Source organism: Nannobrachium achirus (assembly GCF_963921795.1).
Source record: "Nannobrachium achirus genome assembly, chromosome: 4".
Taxonomy (NCBI): Eukaryota; Metazoa; Chordata; class Actinopteri; order Myctophiformes; family Myctophidae; genus Nannobrachium; species Nannobrachium achirus.
This window is the reverse complement of record NC_137813.1, coordinates 22,114,533-22,138,157: the sequence shown is the minus strand read 5'-3', so window position 1 is coordinate 22,138,157 and position 23,625 is coordinate 22,114,533. Positions and strand designations below refer to the sequence as shown.

General features: G+C 44.0%; 1 protein-coding gene across 1 annotated transcript in view; it reads right to left on the bottom strand.

Moving 5' to 3' along the window:
• Window positions 1-354: 354 nt before the first annotated feature.
• gpr139 (G protein-coupled receptor 139) overlaps window positions 355-23,625 on the bottom strand; it is a gene marked incomplete at both ends in the record, with an annotated part of 26,447 nt that continues 3,176 nt past the window's right edge. The window contains one exon of the mRNA XM_080724298.1: window positions 355-1,364. Within this exon, the coding sequence (XP_080580424.1) occupies window positions 355-1,364 (1,010 nt within the window). The remainder of the gene's footprint in view (window positions 1,365-23,625) is intronic.

The window sequence follows — 23,625 nt, the reverse complement described above, 5'->3', positions numbered from 1 at the left end:
AGGTTTTGATGTTTGCATGGAGAAAATAATAAACGTGTCTTTTTTTTTGTTTGGCATTTGGCTGCTGCTTGGTGAATGCTTGTTTTAAGTTGAGCCACCTTCTCGTTTTCTCTCACACTATTCTATCAATCTGTTGTTTCCTTCACCTCTACGCTCTCCTTTGGCTTCCAGTTCACCTGCTCATTATCTCTCAACGCCCACTTAAAGCTCCCATCCCTGCTCCAACCTCTGCGACCCTCCAGGGTGGCTGACATTTCTAAAACTCAAAGAGTCCCGACGGGGGGCAGAGTTGGTCGCCGGGGTAACCAAACACCCACACGGTCTAGGCGGGGATGGCAGTAAGTGGTTCATAATTCAAGAGGAGATACAGATGGGCTTCCCGTTTTTATCATACTGGTACACCAGCATCTTAATGCAGTGGGAGTTGGCCGGCGAGATCCAGGGGCTGCTCGTGATGGAGAAGTTGTGGCTGGCGTAGAACGGCGCCGGCTGCTTCCGGCAGCGGAAGAAGGCGCGCAGCACGTTGGCGGCCATGCCCCGGAAGCGCTTGCTGATGAAACAGTAGAGGAAGAAGTTGACGCCCGTGTTGAGCAGCGCCAGCATGTTGGCCAAGTCCGTGAGCAGGTGGAGCAGTCGGCCGGCGCCTTGCGAGGTCGGCGGCGGCGAGTAGAAGTGGTAGAGGATCATGAGGGTTCGCGGCGCCCACAGCACGGCGAAGATGGAGGTGATGGCCAGCAAGATGGCCGTGGTCTTCCCGGTGGAGTAGCCCCGCAGGCGGAAACAGTTGCGCCGCCGGCGTAGCTTCCGCACGATGACGGCGTTGAGGGAGAAGAAGACGGTGCAGGGGAGGAGGTAGACGGTGGCGCAGTGGGCCCACACCAGAACGTGCTGGGCCACGTTGCTCCTGCTGCCCTCCCCGCCCCCTCCACCTCCACCTCCATCTCCGGCCCCACCGCCAGCCCCCACCCCGGGCAGGCTGTGCCAGAGCTCGGGCCACCAGTAATAGGGCGCCGCGGAGAGCAGACACCCGACGTACACGGCCAGTATCACCCTGCGCGTGCGGGCCGGGTAGGAGACGGTGTGGTAGCGCAGCGGGTGGCAGACGGCGATGTAGCGGTCGACGGTGAGGGGCACGGTGATCCAGATGGAGGTGTGGATGGAGGAGAACTCCAGCACCTGCACCGCCTTGTTGAGGGACGGGGGCAGCGGCCGGCCCAGGATGAAGTCCTCCAGCAGGAAGTCCACAAAGACGATGAGCAGGAGGACAAGGATGTCGGCGGCCGCCAGCGCCAGGAGATAGTTGTAGGAGGACTTCTGGCGACGCACGACCAGCTGGGACAGTATGATGACTGTCAGGATGTTGGCTAGAGGAGGGGCGGAGGAGATGACACCAGGATGAAGGAGAGTGATTGAGAGGGGAAGAGAATGGGAGGGGAAGGGAGAAATAATTGCAAGGGAAGAAGTTTGATGAGGTGGGGGTTATAGAAATGGATTGGGCAGAGGAAGACAATGAGGAGAGTGAGCATTATTGGGCCGGTTATTGAAAAGGGGGAAAACACCAATCCAGCCAGCAACAAACAAATCGGGCACACAGAAAGCAATCACGACATGGCACAACACCTAGCACACAGAGAGGCAGTGGACACGTGTTGCTCCCATGCATGGGTTGATTATTTTGCTAGCACAAATACAGGCATTCAAACGTATTATAAAATAAAATTATGGAAGGAAAACACACAAAGAGAGTACAAAAAGAGGACAACCAATCTTGTGAACAATTTCAGACCGCGGGTGAACAGCGACAGAACCACACAGCAAAGGCCTTGATGCAACCTTTTCAACCTCAGCACACACGACAAACATGTTTTTTTCCCCCTTTTTTTCTCAGTTCAGTTTTGAATTTACCTTTATCCAAACAGATGGTATGGTGGGATTACAGTGGAGAGTAACCACTTTCAACCTGGCTTCTCTATTTTGTGTTAAGTCATTATAAAATAAATAATTTTGAACAAATATGAAACTTGAAAAAAATAAAATAATAAACAGCAGCTCTTCAACCTCGCAACGCTTTGTGATCTTGTTGATCTACTATTTTGACAGCTATCCTCCTAAGGCACAGCTGGGTTTCCCCAGACCCCACTTTGAGAACCACTGTTCTACTCTTTGAACCGTTCGATGTTGGCTCCACCCTTCCCCACTGCGGAACCTGACTTTGGGCACTTTCAACCTGGTATCCCAAGTTGCATATTATATACAGTATACAGTAGGCATACATTTAGCCCTAATGTTAATTAACTGATCTGAGCAACCAGTTTTTAGCTTTATTTTTATTCGTCTCCGGGGGGAAAAATACTATTGAGTTTGTTACATGTGATCTTGTCATGTTTTGTTGTATATGAATGACTGGCTGCTATCTTGATGGCAGCTAATGTGGATCCAAAGAAATAAAGAAATAAAGAAATAAAGAGCGGAGCCACAACAATAACAAGGGGGGCACAATATGCAGCGTCAGAGTCTTCGCAATGTGCTGAGCTCGCCACCTCCATACAAAATAAACAACAACAAAATAAAGACCCAAGGACAGCCTCCCCCTCCCCTCCATCTTTCTCCTGCTCCACTACTCATTCTCCTCTCTCTGTCTCTCTCTCTCTGCATCTTCCATCAATCTCATCTATTGGGAACCCCTCACTAAATAATGTTATACTGTAACAGCACATGATCCCTACACCAATGTGTCTGTCCCTCTGCATAACTCCTATAACTAGGCTATCTGATCCCACACATTTCTGTTGCATCCATACTGTATATCGCTGTTGTCGGGTGGAAACCTTGTAGGTCCAAAACCATTTGTTTTGTATTCTATCATTTTAAAAAATATATTAAAATAGTGAGCCGATCTACAAGCACACAACGCATTGCGGTGCAACTGCAAGTTGTGTGCTAAGTTGCGTTAGGGAGATTTGTGCTACGTTGTGTTAGGGAGATCCCTAACACAACGTATGGAGATACAAGGTTTCTGCCCAACAGTGACGATATGCAAGTAAGGACGTTTGACACCATGCGTTTTGCTAACCGCCATAGGTGGTCATGTGAGAGGGTGTGCACGTGTCTCCTCCAGTGCACGTGAAGACTCCAGCCGCTCCTTTTCTCGTGACAGTGAGGAGTTTCACCAGGAGGAGGCGATTGCATGCGGAGGAAGAGGAACACACTATCCTTCCCAGTGTAATTGTAACTAAGTACACCAGTAAGACGCCTAAGGGCGAAAAGCGTCGGTCTTGGCCATATATGGATTCTGTTAGTGTGGGCATAACAGGGCATCTGGGATACAATCCCTTTTATTGCCCATAAATGGAGATCCCTAACAGAATCCATTTTATGCCCATATATGGAGATCCTTGCTCTGAATATACAGGATGTCACCTGTTTATGCCCCCCTACGGTCACTATTATACTCGGAGTACTGTACTTAAGTACTGTACAATTTTGAGGTATTTTTGCTTTACTGGAGTATTTCCATGTTCCATACTTCATTGGTTTTCTATACATGGGAACATAGTTTTTTCTCCAAAAGTATCACAAAAACTACAGCCTGGAGTATCGATACAGTATTGGTAAATACAAAATATTGCTATAATTGCCATATCGATTATATTGCCAATCTCTAGTCCCGACCAACCTGTAGGAGTAGCTATAGTGCAGCAAAAGAGATAGTCCCTACCCAGCTTCCCTGTTTATGCAATCACAAATTTGGGTAACATGATATTGGTTCAACTTCCCTTTGGTCCGACCACCTAAACCCAACCTTAACCCTAACCTCAGTAAAAATAACGCTGGTGAATGCTAACCTGGTGATATTCTAACCTACCGACGCATGTTAACCTGGTCGGACCAACGGGATGTCTAACCAATGCTCAGTCCCCAAAAATGTGTCTCTCTCTCTCTGAGAGATTGTTGGTCATGGCGATGGTGAATGGCCCAGGAGAAGGAGTCTGAAGGACACGGATGGACGATCACAGCCCCCTGTTGATTTGAGAAAGGGAATGTGGCCAGAAAGGCTGCTGCTGTTCTTCTAAAAGTGCAATCACTCTCTGTGTCCGAATGGGTTTATTCCCCTATTTATTTTCCCTCTTGGGGACTGGTAACGCATACGTTATGCCATATCTCAGACAGTTTCGCTTCCAAATCTGTGTGGAGTGTCAAAACATTCCTGATGATATCACTAAAGGACACTACCAGTGTACGTTTATTTCTCGACATTACTGGAGATTGTCTGAGTGTATAGTGTATTTTTTAGTACACTGTGAATGGTTTTCAAACACTGGGTCGGGACCCATTTGTGGGTCAATGACACATTTTTATGGGTCCCTTCATTTTTTGTTTCCTAATTATTATTTTATTACGAAAATCCATAAATTAGAAAACAAATATATATATATATTTATATATATATATATATATATATATATATATAAATATATTTTTTTTAGAAAACAAATATTTAAGAAGAAGTGAAAACAGCCGATCTACAAGATCACAACGAGACGCGAAACATCGATTGTTGTTTGGGTCCTGGCCAAACGTCTAATTTCTCTTTTGGGTCTCGACCTGAAACGTTTGGGAACCACTGCATTAGTAGATCTAACGTACACAGGCATTTCTTGCAAAAATCGGTTCACTGCTATGTTGAAATGATGCGGATAAACATTCTGTGAGTAGGCCTACATGCAATTCACCCTTGTGAAATGTCATCATTTCACAAAAATTACTGTAGGCCTATTGCTTCACTAGAAATTGGTGCAATCATCAAATCTCCTCTCTTTCCATTCTAGAGTCAGTACACTTGTTATTAGCTCCTGGGTGCTCGGGGTTGACATGACATCTCATTGGCCAAATTAGACAAGTGCATATTCCGGCTCTGATTGGCCTGCCAAGGCATAGCAACTCAGTTTGTTTTCAAGTTCTGAGCTGTTACTCTCGTCCAATTCTTCTTGTTATGCACTCTGAGCTATCAATCACAACCAGTCCCAAGAGAGCTGAAGGCAGCCGTTGAGCAGAATTTTAATATGCCTGGAAAGAAATAGTTCCTCAGTTTCCTGCTGACTGACTTTTGGGCAATGTTGACTCCATTTTTCAGACTAGTCCTGCAACGTCTGAATGAATATGCAAATGTAAACAAACAAAGAAGGCAATTTCAGGAAAGTGGTCTGTATTTATGTAAAACATGTGTCTGATAATATAGGGCCTACTGTAGTGAGACCAGTATGGTCTGCAAATCCTGGCATTGCTTTTCTGACTGCTGGATGCATGACTGTCAAGTCACTGAGAGTGGTGACTACTTGCAAATATTGATGGAGCTGTCAGCAGAAAACTTGGTGTCGAACACATAGGGCGTCTACAAGTCTAGCAGGTGTGTCTGTACAGTATGTACTGTATACTGTATATGTTCTCACAAAAGTAGTCCAATAACAGCTCACTGCAATAGCCCCCTATATAAAACATGGGGATTATATGATTAACAGTGTCTACACTACAACAGGGGTAACGGCACGAGGGAGGACATCAGGGCGATCACTGGCAGACTGGCATAAGTGTGAGAGAGAGGATATTTGTTTTAAAATAAAATATGATGAAGTCCCCGCACATCTGTGTGAAAATTACATCCTGCCCATAATTCTACATTCATTCAAACTCTGAACTCCTGACTGGGAGGAAGTCTGGGAGATGCCTCTGAGGTTGTTATATTTATGGACAATCAACATGTTGGAAATATTTTATTTTGATGTGGTGTAAAAACAAAAACAAAACAAAAAAATCACACCCAATGTGAAGTGAGCGTTGGCCGTGCTTGCATAACGTCATCAGACTAGGATTTGAGTCTAGGATGTACAGGGTATGCTACACACACACGTTTTGCTATGGCAAAACGCTGAGGAAAAAGGCAACAGACACACGCACAGCCACGTATACTTACAGGTGAAGATTGTTATTTCCATTTAACCAAAGGAGATGTAGACCACCACCGCACTAGACAACAACAACATTTACTGTTGGGTAACCCTGGTGGCTCTATTATAGAGCACAAAGCTTATCAAGGATCAGTGCTTGCCGCAGCCGGCCTGGGTTTAAATCCTACCCAAGGGCCTGTGTCCTTCCCCATCTCTCTCCACTCTCGCTATCGGATAAGAAATTGAGAATATACCGTCTATATATATATATATATATATATATATATATATATATATATATATATATATATTTACCAGTAATTTACCAGTAAGACGCCTAAGGGCGACAAGTGCGAAGTAAAGAGTAACCTATTCCACTTCCTGAGTAACTCTCCCAACACTGTTTGATAGTCACACTGCCCAGAGTAATTTAGCGTGGTCGCGCCTTGTCTGTATTTCGACACACAGTGATGTATTTTGGACCAGTTATGACATCTGACATCATACATACAGTCCCTTTTATGCCCATACATGGAGATCCCTGTCTGTAGAACCAGCCACACAGATATGGGCTGTCTTGGCCATCTGTCTTGGGCTTGGCCATATATGGATTCTGTTAGTGTGGTATGTGGCCGCTGTGGCCTCCATATATGGACATTCCCATATGAAGTCCTGTTAGATAAGAGAATATTGTTGACATCTGGGATCTCCATATAAGGGCATAAAAGGGATTCTGTTAGTGTGGTTAATGTTATATGAGATACTTCAATGGTTTCCAGTGGAAATAAGCTTAGTCTTTTCATGGATCTCCTTTTAGTAGACCTTGTACCAGTGAACTGTACCGTCATGAAACTGTACCTTTTCCTATGCAAACTTCTAATAAAGTCTTCAATCAATCAATGGTTCCCCTGACATCACAGTGATGTCAGGGGAACCATTATATAGACCCATATATAGACCGTAAAAAAGCGTACACGGATGGAGACATGATGTGCCGTTTCTCATACTAAACTGCGACCTACGGTCACAATAAACATTTACTGTTCATGTGTGAGATCAAGTGTAAAATCCAAAAGCTACTAAAGCAGTATAGGAGTTCCATTTATCCAAATATCTCTTATTTCATGCTACACTGGGCCAGTCAAACAAAAAACGCTCAGAGTCACACTGTACCATAATGTATATTAATCGCTCGCTGCTGCTAACCGTCTCCAACGCCGACAGCGCAGCGTTTAGTGAAACTACCTCGCTCGACATGAAGCCAGCCCCGATCCGTCCTTTTGGGATGGAGCTGCCTCTCTGTCATTGATTTGCATCGCTGCAACACAGGGGCATCAGTGCACTTAGCAGCTGTCACTGACCATCTAGCACAGGGATGAATGTTTTGTGGTCCCGTCCCCTACCTACCGTAATAGATCTGGGATTGGATTAAATATGGCAGCCTGGAGTCTGGAGCATCACACTTCACAGTCCCAGACACTCTCAGCTGATTACAAATTACAAAGCTGGCTCCAGATAATGACTAAAGATGTCCTTGGCAGCCTGGGAGATGGGTGCACGGCGAAGGCCCACACACACATCAATACAGGGACGCTCACGTGCGTGGCCGTGGACACACGAATGTGGACACTCGCGCGCGCGCATGCACATGCACACAAACATCTCTCTCCTCCCTGTATCTAAAGTAATTTATACATGCCATCATCAACCTGCTAAACAGGGCTTTCCTTGCACCCACCTTGAAACCCAGGACATCCCCGTTAGAATCATGTTCTATGGCTTCTCCAGTGCTGCTTCAACACCATCCGACCACATCTAGTGGAGAAGCAATAATAATACTGTTCTTAACTGATTTTTAAATGGCTTTAGGGATGTTAATATTATATTATATATTTAGTATTGTTGTTATTTAATGTATTGTTTTTGTATTTTTGTGTATTATGGAGCACCCCACGGTGAATGTTTTTCACGGTGCATGTACTCGTAGATCCTTTTGACAATAAATCTCTTGAATCTTGAAATCTACATTTTCAAATGTAAAATGATTAAACTGTCCAAGATGCCAGGGTGAAAGTGGCTAAAATCTAGGACCACAGTGTGTAGCAAGACACACACACTCTCGCTCTCTCTCTCTCTCACACACACACACACACACACACACACACACACACACACACACACACACACACACACACACACACACACACACACACACACACACACACACACACACACACACACACACACACACACACACACACACACACACACACACACAAACACACACCAGCATCATCCAGGCATGCTTACTACGTGCAGGTCTTGTGTATAGGCCAGTCACTGAACAGGACCCTCATGCATACACAGCCAAATTACTTTCCTGTCGACTTCTACTTGATTGTGTTATCGATTCACAGCCTTGCCACTAGGACAAACTCTGATTGGGAGCATCAACTATGTCAGTGCATTACACTGCTCCCAAACATAGTAATTTCTGTCCGGCTTTCCATCCTGTGCATGTTCTCTTTCTGCATTTGATCCCCCCTGGTGGCTTGGCATTTCTCTAGCGCAGTGGTTCTCACAGTGGGTGCCTATAGGGACCACCAGATTCCTAGAGGGGCTTCCAAACGGACCCTTAAAGGGCAGTAAATGTCAAGGACCCCCCCAGTGAATGCATGTATTTGGCTGTGGATCCCCATCTGAAAATATTTTTGGGACCCCTTGCAAGATTTGTGTTATTAAAATGTTTAAAAAATATTCAAAAACATTAGTTTTTTCAAGATGTTTGTGAAAATTGCAGATCTACAACCTCACGACCCGTTGCATCAGAATGCGGTTTGAGCTTGTAGATCAGCTATTTTCAAATAACTGATGTACTGTATATACAGTAGGGTTAAAGCGGTTAAACAGATTTCGCTGGAGAAAACCCTGGAACCCACTCAAGGATCCCCCCAGACCCCACTTTGAGAACGCATGTGTATCACAGGGATTTCCCAGCCATACCGAGTAGCCCTATGACATAGGAGCAAAACGTACACGGCGCGATTATCATCGATGTGATCAGTTTTCTGAAACTGTTACGTGGCAGTTCCCGTATAGTTGCCCTTTCACACCTGTCAGTTAAGTACACACACCTGCACCGACTCACCCCCCGCCGCCCGCCACACGTACCCAGGTGGAGGGCTTTTTATCGTTGCCTCTACAGCGCGTGTGCTCATGTGAATCAAAGCATCTCGCTATATACGTAAGCCCTTGGTCTGCACTGAAAGTTCTCCTGCAGAGAGACACATTGGAACAGCGGAGCAAATCCCACATAATAGGCCTCAACTATCATCGTTGTCGGGTGGAAACCTTGTATGTCCAAAACCTGCCTTTTTTCTTGTTATCATTTTAAAAATGATTTAAAGTAGTGAAAATAGCCGATCTACAAGCACACAACGCCTCGCACCGTGAGGCGTTGCAAGCTTGTAGATCTGCTATTTCCACTACCTTTGTGCGACACTTTTGTATGAGTTTACGAAAAAACGCACAAATCCGAAACTTGGAGATATGAGGTTTCTTCCCAACAGCGACGCTATAATCTGTCGACTTGTTCTCTCTGCCCATCAGTCTTCTCTCTCTCTCTCTCTCTCTCTCTGTCACCCCCTGTTTCTTTCTCGTTGGTGGGTGTGCTTCTAAAAGCAGAGAGGGTTGACGTTGAATAGGAATAGGGATGGCGCAGGGAGGGGATTTTGTCCGTCATTGGCCGGGTATTATTCCGTGCGGGCTCCCCCAGCGAGACGAGTCCTTCCACAGACATACAAAGGGGATCCGTGCTGAGCTTGACATTTCCATTTAGCCCAGGCCAGCTTGCATTGGGCTGCCCATTCATTTCAATTGACTCCCAGGTCTTATACGCGTTGTCTCTGGGGTCCGCATGCGGGACAGAGGAGCTGCCCCGGCTCCGCTCAGCATTCTGGGGGCATCGGGTGACACGGACGGCTCAGTGGCAGTGGTGGAAAAAAGTACTGAAATGTTTTACTTATAGGACAACTTTGGTTTTTTTTTACAACAAGGGTTCATATTTTAGATAGTCATTAGAGAAAAGAAAAGATGGGTGTTAAAATGTTTTCATATTCTTTTGAAAACATTTTAACGATTTTGATTTGCATGCAAGTGGCTAAATATGTCTTTTTAGACACAATAAGCCCATTCCCAAGATGCACCGCAATCTTTCATGGGCAGATGTGACTTATGGGGGCTAGTATAAATAGTATAGAAATTGCTGGCTTATTGTGTCTAAAAAGACATATTTAGCCACTTGTACGCATGCCCCCACCCACTGAAATCAAAATACTAACACTCATCTTTTCTTTTCTCTGATTACAATCTAAAATATGAACCCTTGTTGTAAAAAAAACGAAGTTGTCCTTTAAGTAAACGTACCGGTATCAATGCTGCAATGTAAAAATACTCTAAGTCCAATAATTCAAAATGTGCTTGAGTGAAAGTAAGACCATTGTCATCAAAATATACTTTAAGAACCAAAAGTAAGAAGTCATGCTTAATACACATAGATACACAAAACAGGTGCACACGCGCAATGTCGGAATAATCTGTTGCGTTAAGATCCTGTATTCAAAATGTTATCCAGTAAAAGTACAAACGTACACTATCAAAATACACATATGTACTGTGAGATGTGAAAGCATCTCATTATACAGAATGGCCCCATTCACAATCCAATGTTATTGGATTGTAATTAGAGGTGCATTAATGTGTTCATCACTTTTAATGTGGCAGCTGGTAAAGGTGTGTGTGTGTGTGTGTGTGTGTGTGTGTGTGTGTGTGTGTGTGTGTGTGTGTGTGTGTGTGTGTGTGTGTGTGTGTGTGTGTGTGTGTGTGTGTGTGTGTGTGTGTGTGTGTGTGCGTGCGAGCGTGTGTAAATACCTTTTACAAACACATTGTGGTAAATTTATGTACATGGCAAGGCTTCCAAATATGAGTATTAATTTGAGAATCAACATCTATATCCAAGGTCTGTTATGATTCTTCTGGTGTATTTGGGATGCCAGCAAAGACATCATCACAAGCACAACGAAACAAATCCGGTAACACTCTTGAATGTTTATGCATTGCTGCACTAGATGGCATACATTTTCAAACCGCATCGGACACTATGTCGACAATGCGGTCATGGCGAGCAATTTATAGGTTTTTATATGCACTGCAACCATTTGTTATGTGTGCACTGGATTCTGGATGTTGTTCAGAATCATGATGGTTAATACAGAGTGGGCTATGGATGTCAGGATACCAGATTGACAGATTGTACTTGGTCGGTAATACTTGCAGTCTTGCTTTGATGGTGAATTTTAAAACACGCGCGCGCACACACGCACACAGACAACACACACATGCACGCACTCCCTGTTCATGAACAGGATTGGTGTGCACATGCAGTGCGTGTGCGACTGCGTGCATGTGTGTGACCCTCCTGCACGTCTGCCATTGTGAACCCCCCCCCCTCCCCCCCTCCCCCCCCCGCTGGTCATCTAATATAAGGAGCGACAGGACCATTGACGTTGTTTAGCGGTTGAAGAGGCGGCGCGCCGTGCTCCCTGAGCTGTGTAACGAGGGCTGACTCATCCCAGCGGTAAGGGAGGACGTGGTCAGTGTGAGTGTGCGTGTGCATGCATACGTGTGTGTGTGTGTGTGTGTGTGTGTGTGTGTGTGTGTGTGTGTGTGTGTAAAGGGGGGACGGACCAGCATGGCGTCAGTTCAGCAAAAGCTAGGGTATGGCAAAGATGGAGTGCTCATGGAAAAGAGGTATTACATTTTGTATAACACAGTTCTATTGTGAAAATAGCAGATCTACATGCTCACAACGCCTCGCAGTTCGCAGAGTTTTGTCAGTTTTTTACACAGGTTTCTACGGTTTCTTGGGCTGGATATGGCAGCCTGGAACGTTTTTTCAAGTGCAGCTAAACTTAGCATGTTAGTAAACGTGCCACAATTAACAATAATGCATTGCACCTGTGCAGCTGACCTGCGGAACCTGTGAATATACCATTTTGTCAAGATGGAGAGAAGTGTGGAGAATAGTTAAAGTGACCATTTTGTTACATTTTGCATTTGTAGTTATTTTACTGTAATTTAACAACATAATAACCAGCGCAGATAGACAAAGAGACATTCATGGATTTATATTTAAAAGTAACTTTTATTTCCCCCCCTGGACCCAGGGTATGGCAGCTGCATACCCCTGCCATACACAATTGACGCCCCTGGGACGGACGTGTTCAGGCGGGCTGCCGGCAAACAGCACTTCAACGTGCCGCAGCTTAACCCCTCGAAAATCAGCCCGGAAAGTGTTTTAAATAAACACCCATTAGATGCAGGAGCATCTCCACCTGCACCAATCAATAGCCTGCGACATGTCCCCACAGGCCCTCTGCCCTTAACACATGTATGGGAAATGGATGCGAGTGGCTGGGGGGTGTTTAGGTTTGGGGGGAGATGCGACGCGATGTGAGCTTGTAGATCGCCTATATCAGTGGTTCTCAACCTTTTCAGGTCGCGACCCCCAAAATAATCATATTAACTGGGTGGGGACCCCCCACCCTGACCAGCACTAAGAGTTGCGGCATTACATTTTGTATAACACAGTTCTATTGTGAAAATAGCAGATCTACATGCTCAGTGAGCATGTAGGCTATTTTCACAATTTCTTCCTCTAATATTTGACAATTTGGCCAATGTTTAATTTGTCATTTTAGAGGAATGAAAAGGCCCTTGAATTGTCACTTTAGAAATGTGCTCTATCCTCTACACTTGAACTTTATGTTGGTTTGTTTACTGTTAAGTGAGAAAACAGTGTTGCACATTAAGTGAATCATCTGGGGACCCCCCTGGGGGTCCCGATCAGGTTGAGAACCACTGGATTATATCATGATAAATTTAATCTCCAAGATATGATTATCATGTGTTTTTTATCACGACAAACGATAATATCGCTTATCGTCCCATCCCTAATTGAGAGAAAATTGTAATTGTAAGGATATGTTTTCCCCTGCTTGAATAGAAGCTGGACAGTATAGCTACATTTTAGCTACTTGAACTCTTGCGTCCCTATTTGGGGGGCATTCGCAGAAATAGTTGATCTACGAGCTCATAATACGTATCCACTTGAATCCTAGAATCCCTATTCGGGGGAGGGGTATACGTTACTTGAAAATAGCTCACAACTCAATAGATCGGCTATTTCTGCGAAGTGTATAGCACTGCATGTTCTCTAAGTGCGGTCCAGGGAACCGTATGGTTCCTTGGTGTGTGTGTGTGTGTGTGTGTGTGTGGGGGGGGGGGGGGGGGGTCCAAATAGGCTGTTACAGGCTCCATTTGTACACTCTCAGAGTTATGGGGGGGGGGTCCTTTAAGGACTGGTGTATAGCTAAAACAGGAGGGGGTCTAGTATAATATAACCCCTGTGAATCCGGTCAGTAAAGTATAGGGTTTAAGTGGTTAGACTGGTGGAGAAATGGAGAAGACCAAGGTGGGAAAGCCAGATGGACAGGAAAGACACTGCGATCTGAAGGAGTTCGCTTGAGTTTAAAGGAGAGCCCGTGATTGAGAGGGAGGGGGAACGGAGGCGAGGATTAGATGGAAAGAGAGGTGTAGAGAGGGATGGAAGAAAAGAAGAGAGTCGGAAAGGAGGGGAGGTGGGGAGGGCTTGCATGAATATCAAAGCTCGCTTCAAAGGTCACTGTCAGTTTGTACCTGATGATAACTCCTTTTGTCTTCTCAGAGTGTCATGTTGGACATAAAGCAGGACCATTCCTTAATTCCCCCGAACAAAGAGCAGCAGCGCCTCGCTGCTACAACGCTGGGATCTGTCAAACACAGGCGTCAGACGTCAAAATCTAACACCAAAACAATATGACATTTGATTCATACCCCTCTGCCTTTGTTTTCATCAAGCCTGAATTGGGATGCCAAAAGCAGCCCTCAACTTGAATATTTAAAAAAAAAGTTTTAGAATATAATAAAAGTTTAAAATCAGTCCCTGGTTATAACCTCTGTGCGAGAGAGACAGCTGTCCTGTGATGACACTAGAGTGCCAATGTGGGACGAATGATGAACAGGGAGAACTGGGATGGGAGAGATGCAACAGCAACTATACTGTACTATAAAAAGAAGGGGAGTGAAGGTAGTTTGAGGTTGAAGGACCATAATTAACGTCAAAGGCATTATTTTTAGATTTCACATTTTATTTTCATTTTCGTCCAAAGTCAGTTAGAATGCTGCTGAACTTACCTGAAAATTACTCAGTACTGGACTGTTAAACATCTAACCTCGCGTCACCAGGCTTTCTCGGGGGAAAGCCTGGTATTCGTTTACAATGGGCCGTTTGATCCGGTCTAGGCGGAAACCACAAGCAGAAGAAGCGGCGTCGCTTTATAGTGCCCAAGTCCTATACTTGGGTGCTACTGGTTGCCGAGGGAGTTCAGACGTGTGCTCATAATAACTGAAGTCCAAACATTTCCTTTGAGTGCATACATTGTATTTATTTCTCTGTAGCCTAGGTCCTATACTTTCAGCATACAAATCAATAAGTAAATAAATGAACAAACAAAACGCTCTTAACAGACCCCAGCACATGAATCACAGTCAAAAACACCTGTTGCTTGTTACAGACCCACTTAAATAGGCTACCCAGGCAATTTGGCCTTGACAATGCCCTCCCCTTCAGTGATGTCATCTGAATAAGAAATGAGGCTCAAATGGCTCTTACACCCACCCCCAATTGCTACTGGCAGGTGACCAGAGCAATTCAAACTAAAAAAAATTACAAAGAGCCATAAACCGGTTACCAAACCACAGAGCCATAGAAATCAAAAATCAAAATACAAAAAACCTTTTCTACAATACAACATTCATAAATGCAAATTGAAACTCAAAAAGGTTTTAACTTTGACAAAAGGCAGACTCAAGAGGAGGTGAACGATGATACATATTTTAACAGTTTTATCCTTTTCTCTCGTGAGCTCTCCCATCTTCTTTTCTTTCTCTTCTTTCTTTGGTGTAGCCATTTTCGTTCCTTCTTCCTTTTTGAACCTTTAGCTGTCATCTTCTTGCCTGCAGTCTTCTTGGCCTTCACATGCACTTTCTTGGTGGCTGCAGGCCCCTTTGCTGACATCTTCTTTGGTCTTTTAGTTGCAGCAGGGTTCTTTACTTTAATAGCACCGAGTGGCACTGGCTCTTTCACCGCTGATGCTTCCACCAAGCTGCTGCTCACCATGGCTTCTTGCTCTGCCTGCTCATCGTGCGTCATTAGAGCCTCAGCTCTCTCCAAAGTATATACAACAAGCGCATCAACATTGCCGTCCTGGGGTTCAAGTTCAACATTAACCTCGCCACCGTTGTCTTTGTCACAGTCAGGAGAAGCAACGTAACACTGAATGTCAACCACCTCGCTTTCAAAATCATCAGTAGAATAATCTGGACCATAGAGCCACCTGTCCATTTCATCCATGAAAGCATCATAACTCAGTGATTTAACTTTGAACCATTTCTGTTGTGCATCTTCGGCCTCATCATAAGTACTCATAAAATCACAAAATGCACTTTGTTTCTCACGATTTACATTTATCGTGGATAAAGGCAGGCAACATTTTGTTTCAGAGTACAGTTACAAACAACTTTTCATCAGATTCAAGTCTGTGCAAGTTTGCGCCTCCCTTTTTCCAACAAAAGAAAGTCAGTGTTTTGTGTCGGAGCATAAAATAATGTTGTCCAAAACAGAACACCAACAGTCTGTTGAGGCGTATCTTACCAAGGCACGATGTGTTTGTCTTCTTAACGTGTGCCCAGTGCACACAATGCCATTGTTAGGCTACTGTTGGCGCTGCGCCCCATGCGCTGCTTTAGCCTACAAACACTAACCACGCTGATGCCGGTTCGGTCAGCGTAGATTTCCTCCGTTCGATGTGCGGTCCGGTCCAACACCGATCTCCGCTGGCTCTGGCTGGCTGCTGCTGAAGTATCATCCCAGGAAGCGCACCTATAGCTCCGGGCCAGTCGATCACCTTCAACAACAGCAGCTTGAAGACGCTAGCCTGCTCGGCCCTGCTGGCTGCTGCTGCCACCGCCGTCTCCACTGTAGATGGTCCACTCCACAGTCCACACCAAACACACACGCCCAATACGTGTGCGTGTCCAACAAACTAACCCCGCTGTCTGACTTGCTTCCCTTATAAAGCAGTCAGCCGAGGAAGTTTTCGACCTAATGTAGGGCCCAGGTCCAATACCTGGAGCACTACTGGTTGCTAATGGCTGGGTAAGTTTGACGTGTGCTCTCAATAACTGAAGTCCCAAACGTTGACGTGAGTTCATAGAATCTTATATTTATTCTGCTCAAAGCCCTATACTTTGCATACAGTAAATACGTAAACAAATAAACAAACAGTCGACATTTAGGCTAAAGACCAGTCCAGCACTTGTGAGACACAGTCGAAAACTGTTTCCTCTCATCAGACAACACCTGTTGCTTGTTACAGACCCACTTAAATAGGCTACCCAGGCAATTTGGCCTTGACAATGCCCTCCCCTTCAGTGATGTCATCTGAATAAGAAATGAGGCTCAAATGGCTCTTACACTTTGTTTTGGTTCCTCACGTTTTTTTCCCCAATCCCTATATTAAAATGCTCGAGTATCCTTGTGTAGTCTTGCCAGTCGCTATGAGTTGGACTAAAATATGCATATACCGGTACCAAACGAATTTTTGAAAAGCAAAACTACGCTGCATCAAGGAGTTTATTAGGTAGGCCCTGAAAGTATGTCCTTGAGCGCAGGGGAATTATTTTGGGTTAAACTGTTTCCGCATTTCCGGGCATTTCGTAATTCAGCGGGGAAAAAAAACATTGTGAGCATGTAGATATTCTCGGGAAAGAGATTTGGTGTAGATTGTTTTTTGCCAGAAAGATATTTGGTGTATATGGAAAAAAGGAGGGGACCAATAAAGCATATATCCCTGAGGAACCCCGATCAACAAAGTATATACCGTATTTTCCGGACTATAAGGCGCACTTAAAAGCCTTTAATTTTCTCATAAAACTACAGTGCGCCTTATAGTCCAGTGCGCCTTATATATGGATCATTCATTGACATTGACATTCCCTTTAGCACAGCTCCATCTGTTGGATGCATAACGCAACGGTAGCGTCTATTATGTGCGCCTTATAGTCAGGTGCGCCTTATATGAAAACAGTTTGAAAATAGACCATTCATTGACAGTGCGCCTTATAGTCAGGTGCGCCTTATAGTCCAGAAAATACTGTATATACAGTTTAAGTATTTAATCCAGGGGTTCTTTTTTAGGCCGTGACCCCCCAAAATAAACATATTTGAACTGGGGACCCCCACCCTGACAAGAACATGGAATTGTAGGTATTACATTTAATGTGACTCGGTTCTAGAGATAAATATTGTGAAAATAGCCGTACTACATGCTCGCAGCGCCTCTTGCTTACTTAATATTTGACAGTTTGGCCACTTTGGTTTTAAAACGGTCTTGAAAGTCATTAAATTGTCACTTCATAAATGTGCAGATACCCTGTTATACTGTGTGTTGGTTTGTTTACCGTTGAGCGAGAAAAAATATTACACTAAGCTAATCATCTGGGGACCCCACAAAATAAGTTGGGGACCTCACTTGGTTTGAGAACCACTGGTTTAATCCTTGCTTTAAAAGCAATGATAACCTTGTGCCTTATACTGTAAGCAAGTTCTGAAGCTGAAATACGAGACTTATTTTAACTTAATGCAGCATTATTTTATTTTAATTATTTGGCTGTAGGTGTTAACACAATATAACTACACGGTGGAGCTGGGCTTCAGTATCTGCACGTTGTTTGCCATATGAAATCATGCGGCTTCCTTGAAATTCAAACCACAGGAAGCTGCCTTGGGAAATGGTTGGCAGTAATGTCTAGTCTTGCGTAGCCAGACAACTATTCCACAATCTCCGAATGCTATATAGAGTCTGGAACTACAGCTCCTGAACGGCGAGTAATGGAAGCTGACTAAGTAAGTAATGTCGGGTGATGGCTGATTTAAGCAGTCACGCCTGGCCTGAGTTAAACTAATTAGACACTGAGCTGAGAGACTACACACCTTTTAGTCTGGCTGCCCCTGAGGTGGGGTATGACATTTGGTTTATCGTTTTGTTTTGTTTTTTGGCCTAAAATATTGTCTATATACATACAGTCATGAATCCACCTGCTGACCGCCTGTCAGTATTGAGCAATTTCTTTTATAGGGGTAAAGTTTGGGGCCCATCACTTACTATACACTATACTATATAAAGGAAGAAAAATACCCCCAAAAGATCTGCTTTAAGTAGCATGTGAGGGGTCAAACTAAGGTAGGGTTTTTTAATGATTCTAAATCCATTGCAGGAAAAACATTCCTTGGGCTGAAAACAGCCCCACAAAACTATGGTTTAGTGATGAGTCATCACTTTTCACAATTTTGTGTGGGGCGTTTTTAGCCCAAGGAATGTTTTCCATGCAAAACAAATGCTTGCAACGGATTCAGAATAATTAAAAAACCCTAGTTTGACCCCCTTTTTTGGGGGTATTTTTTTCCTTTATACTATAGTAAGTTAATGAGCCCAAACTTTTACCCCTATAAAAGAAATTGCTCAATGCTGACAGGCGGTCAGCAGGTGGTTACATATATAGACAACATTTTAAGCCAATAAAAATATATACCTGTATTTATCAAATTTCATGCTTAAGCCAGTAAAGACCTGTTGGCAGCCGGACTATTTTGTGCATTGCGCTAAATGAAAGATCCTCTGTTATGACAGGTTGTTTTTATCTATGTGACAGACATTTCTGTGTGATGACACCTACAAAGCATAGCAAGCATCGTGATGTCTGTAATCCACCGGAAATAAAAGATAACTTGGTCCAAAATCCCGCTGTCATCTCTTCCCAACCAGTAACACCGTCACGTTAGTCAAGGTCAGTGGGATTTTGGGCATGCAATTACAGTTGAAAAATGTCAGCCATTTTCAGAAATATTCAAGAAAAAAAAAGCTCACATATATGAGCTTGTAGATCTACTAATGTCGCTATTCATCGATGGTACCGTGGAGATCTACTGTCTGCACCCTTGATATCCCTTTTTCATGCTGTACTGTATAGCTATAGCCTACATTCAGTTCATCACAGACAGAGCACTATGACTGTCCTTGCATCAAGGCTAACCACCTTTTAGCCACAAATTTCAGGCTGACAAACTCCGTTCATCACGTTTAATAGGCCTATAAGCAATAGTAATAAGTGACCTTGTGGCCTCCAGTATGTCTTTTTATAAGACTCCCGCTCCTGACCAAAACATGAACAGGAGGACCAGAGGAGGAAGACGAGGAGGAGAGGAGGGGAGAAGAGGAGGAGAAAAGATCACAGATTGAAGCAATCATTAAGGAGTGCTATTGGCCAGCTGTTTAGATTAACACATTGTCCACTCCAGAGTGTGACTCTAATTGTCATTTGATTGATATATTGACAGAATGCCAAACGACATTTAAATTGTTATTTAACAGTGATGCATTGCGCTGAAGCCAAGAAGACACAGTAATGTTTCCCGCCATGGTGACAGCTTCTATATGCTGTCAACCTGCAAACTGAGTCTGGTCTGTCACTGCATCAAAGAGGCTTCCTGATTTATGGCCTTAAAAAAAAACTCCCCTCCTCCGGCCTTTCAAGCAACCCTCTGCCGGTCCTCTCTGACATGTCCTCTCCTCCAGGGATGTGCAGAGAATGTTAGAGAGGCAGGGGCTGACATTTCTAAAAGGGCCTTTTGGTGAAAATATCAAAAACAGCCGACCTCCAAGCTCACAATGCGTCGCGCTGCGACGCATTGTGAGCTTTGAGGTCGGCTATTTTCGGTGCTTGATACCACACTGAACTAAACAAGTCAAGAACATAATCAAGTCAATACTGGAGATGTGGCGTGTACGGTATGGATTTCTACATAGAGAGGGCAGAGAGGGAAAGTTTGGACGAGGAAAATTCTCTTGAATGCTGCCTTCAGGTATGGTATGGCATGGAAAGAGGATTTTCACCATAGTACCTGGCACGTACACACATAGACATGAAAGGGGGCTTGAGCCCCTGCCCTTTTATCCGTCTGGTAAAAAAGTGCCCTCTCCAGACCATGAATGCAGTTTCTTTACTATGGTGAAAGAAAGGCAAATGCCCTCTTTCCATGCCATACCTGAAGGCAGCATTCAAGAGAATTGCCTTTTCCAAACTCTCCTGAACTTCTTATTCGTATCTTACGTTGAAAGAATTGCCTTCACTGTGTAGAAATCCATGCTGTTACACCACATCTCCAGTATTCACTTGATATACTGGGTTCTGTGTGGTATCAAGCACCGACAATAGCCGACCTCCAAGCTCACAACGCGCCGCAGCGCGACGCGTTGTGAGCTTGGAGGTCTGCTATTTTCGATATTTTCACCAAAAGGCCATTTTAGAAATTAACGTTCTCTGCTGCACGTCCCCGCTCCCCTCCTCTCCCCAGATGCACACCAGAGAGAATCCAGACCAAAGCATCCTGCACCTCTCATGTTCACTGATAACTAGAGTCCCCTAATATTCATTCATCTCCTTTTCTCCCTTTTTCCACCCTCTCATCCTGACATCCTCTCCTCTCCTCTCCTCTTCTGTGCTACCAGCCTACCAACCGTGGTCACTGGTCTCAATCTCGTCTTCCCCTTTGCTTATTGGATCTCAAGTAGAAGTCTCCCCACTCTATTCCTTCTCTCTCTAAAGTCTGCACCATCTCTGCTTCACTTTTACTGTGATAGCGTCTACACTCTACAGTATTAACAAGGTCCTCCTCACCCTTGATACCCTCATGCAAACACACACAAGCACATACGCACATACAGTACGCACGCACGCACGCACGCACGCACGCACGCACGCACACACACACACAGACACACACAGACACACACCAACAGGCCATCTCCCTGGGCATGTGTTGGTGTCCACATCCCGTCACTGAGGACTCGATGTAGAATTTTGCCATTTCAAAGCAAAGATTAGAGCCGCTCGCAACACTATATCGGTATGGAATCGCTGCGCCTTAAAGGACAACTTTAGTTTTTTACAACAAGGGTTCATATTTTAGATTGTAATTAACTAATATAAAAGATGAGTGTTAAAATTATTTCATTTACTTCTTTCTATTGTTTTAGAGATTCTTATTTCAGTTGTTGGGGGCATGCGTACAAGTGGCTAAATATGTCATGTTACACAGAATAAGCCCATTCCCAAGATACAACACAACCTTTCATGGTTGGATGTGACTTATTGGGCTAGAAGTTTTACTTTAAATAGCAATAAAGAAACTGCTGGCTTATTGTGTCTAAAAATATGTATTTAGCCACTTGTACGCATGCCCCCATGCGTACGCATGCCACACATTTTAGCACGGTAAACGCGATAAAGCAATAGAGCGAAGCAAATGAAAACATTTTAACCCTCACTTTTTCTTTTCTCTAATTACAATCTAAAATATGAACCCTTGTTGTAAAAAACCAAAGTTGTCCTTTAAGGAACTATTTTGTAAAGAGAACTTAAAGTGTAGCTTAGTTACTTTTTAGTGACTATAAGCTACACAACACACACTTTGAGCAGGCTAACTAGTAGCTTGGCACATTGCACACACACTTGGTCAATTGAAATTGTGTTTGCAGAGTTCATGAGCATTTGGGACTACGGATGGAAACTAGCATTTTTAACATCATTAATATGCGCTGTCCCCCTCAAATGAATGTATAAATAAATTAAAAGCATAGTCTTACGACTCGCCAAATGTAACATCAGAAACTTTTTGAGAGTGCTGCAGTATTGAACATTGCTTTTGATGTTGCACTATTTTTTTTCCCCAATTATTTATGCAAGCTACTATTTACTTTAATGAAGTGTGGCTATTTGCTTCCAAGTACATACTGTACATAGTGAAATTCTCTGTTAATTTAACCGAGTGTACCAAATGGACCCTTAATTGCAGGGCCATTTGGTTCCGTGTGTACATTCTCTGTATTAAATTAACACTGATACATTTCGCAGTGTAGAGAGAGAGAGCGCGCGAGTGTGCGATTAATTAAAAATGTAGCAATACATCTCGACCCTGTCGTCTGCAGCTCTCTCACTTAGGGCTCAAGGGTGCTACTTCACTGACTTTGCTGTTATTAATCTCTCTGTCCCCCTCTCTCTCTATTATACTGCTTTGATCTCTCTCTCTCTCTCTCTCTCTCTCTCTCTCTCTCTCTCTCTCTCTCTCTCTCACTCTTAACTCCACAATTCCTGCATGTGTGTCCTTGTATTCGTCATCCTCCCATCTCCTGTTGCTTAGTGGCTCTCTATCTCATCATTTTCCCTGGGTCGCACAGTAATTATGTCCTGTCACTTGACCCGTGAAATACCAATTTCTCTCCCCTTTACTGTCAAATCTATGCAATTCTCGTCTCAGCTTTTTTTTCCTTTGATCCCTTTCGACCTCCATTTTAAAGGTCATGTTTTTTGAGTAACCCTTGCTGTTAACTAATAGTGGTTGGTATTTAAAGTAACTGACATTGATGCATTGAGCCAATGGGCTGTATTTTGATTCTCTTAAGTACCAGCTCTTATATGTCTTAACCTACAGTAAAGACCTGTCCATACTGTCTCCGACCACCAAACTTTTCGCCTGAGAGTTCCGGCTTTCCGAAACTCTAATTCGGGGTAATGCTTTTCGGAAGATGCGAGTGACGTCAATTTGTAGTTGAACCGGACCTTTAAGGCGAAATGTTTGGTGGTCGGAGACTGTATGGACAGGCCTTTAAGTAAAGGCATAAGAGCTGGTACCTAAGACAATCAAAATAGAGACCAATGTGTCCAAACACATTGAGAGCTCATGAAACATTCATATTCACAGTCCAGGTCATATGAAATGGACCGTGTCAGAATGATTGATTAAGCTGAGCTTGCTACAACTAAGTGCTCGCCTCTGCTGCACTTGAGTCCAACATTAATTCAGACAGTAGCTGTTGGGATTCCATCACCAGGGGTGTCGCACCAAATTCTGGGCCCTGGGTATAACTACTGAAAAACAGCAGATATACAAGCTCGCAGCGAGGCACCGAATCGTAAACATTTGTGCTTTGAATATTTCAAATCCTTCTATGGTTTTTTTGAGGTTTTATGTCAGTGGGGCTCGATTCTTTTCATGTGATGGACCCCCAAAATTATATGTATTTAATGGCCACGGACCGCCATCTAAAAATATTTAGTTCCAGGGACCTTCCAGAAGCAAAATGTGAGTTAGAAATGTTCGCTTAAAAAAATACATACCGGTACATATATTCAAAGATTTGCACAAGATTTTCACGACTTTTCAAAAATAGCAGATCTACAAGCTCGCCGCACTGTGAGCTTGTATATCTGCTATTTTTGAATAGCTAAAATTGTAACTTAGTAACCCTAGTAACTCAGGTCCCACTCCCCCCCCCCCCCTTGTGACACCCCTGATTCCATCACAATCTCAGGTTACTGTTACTCCGTGATTAAACAAACCCGCCTCAATCACATTTTGTAAAGACGACTCAGCAGAACCACCGTCAAATAAAACTCCTGTTCG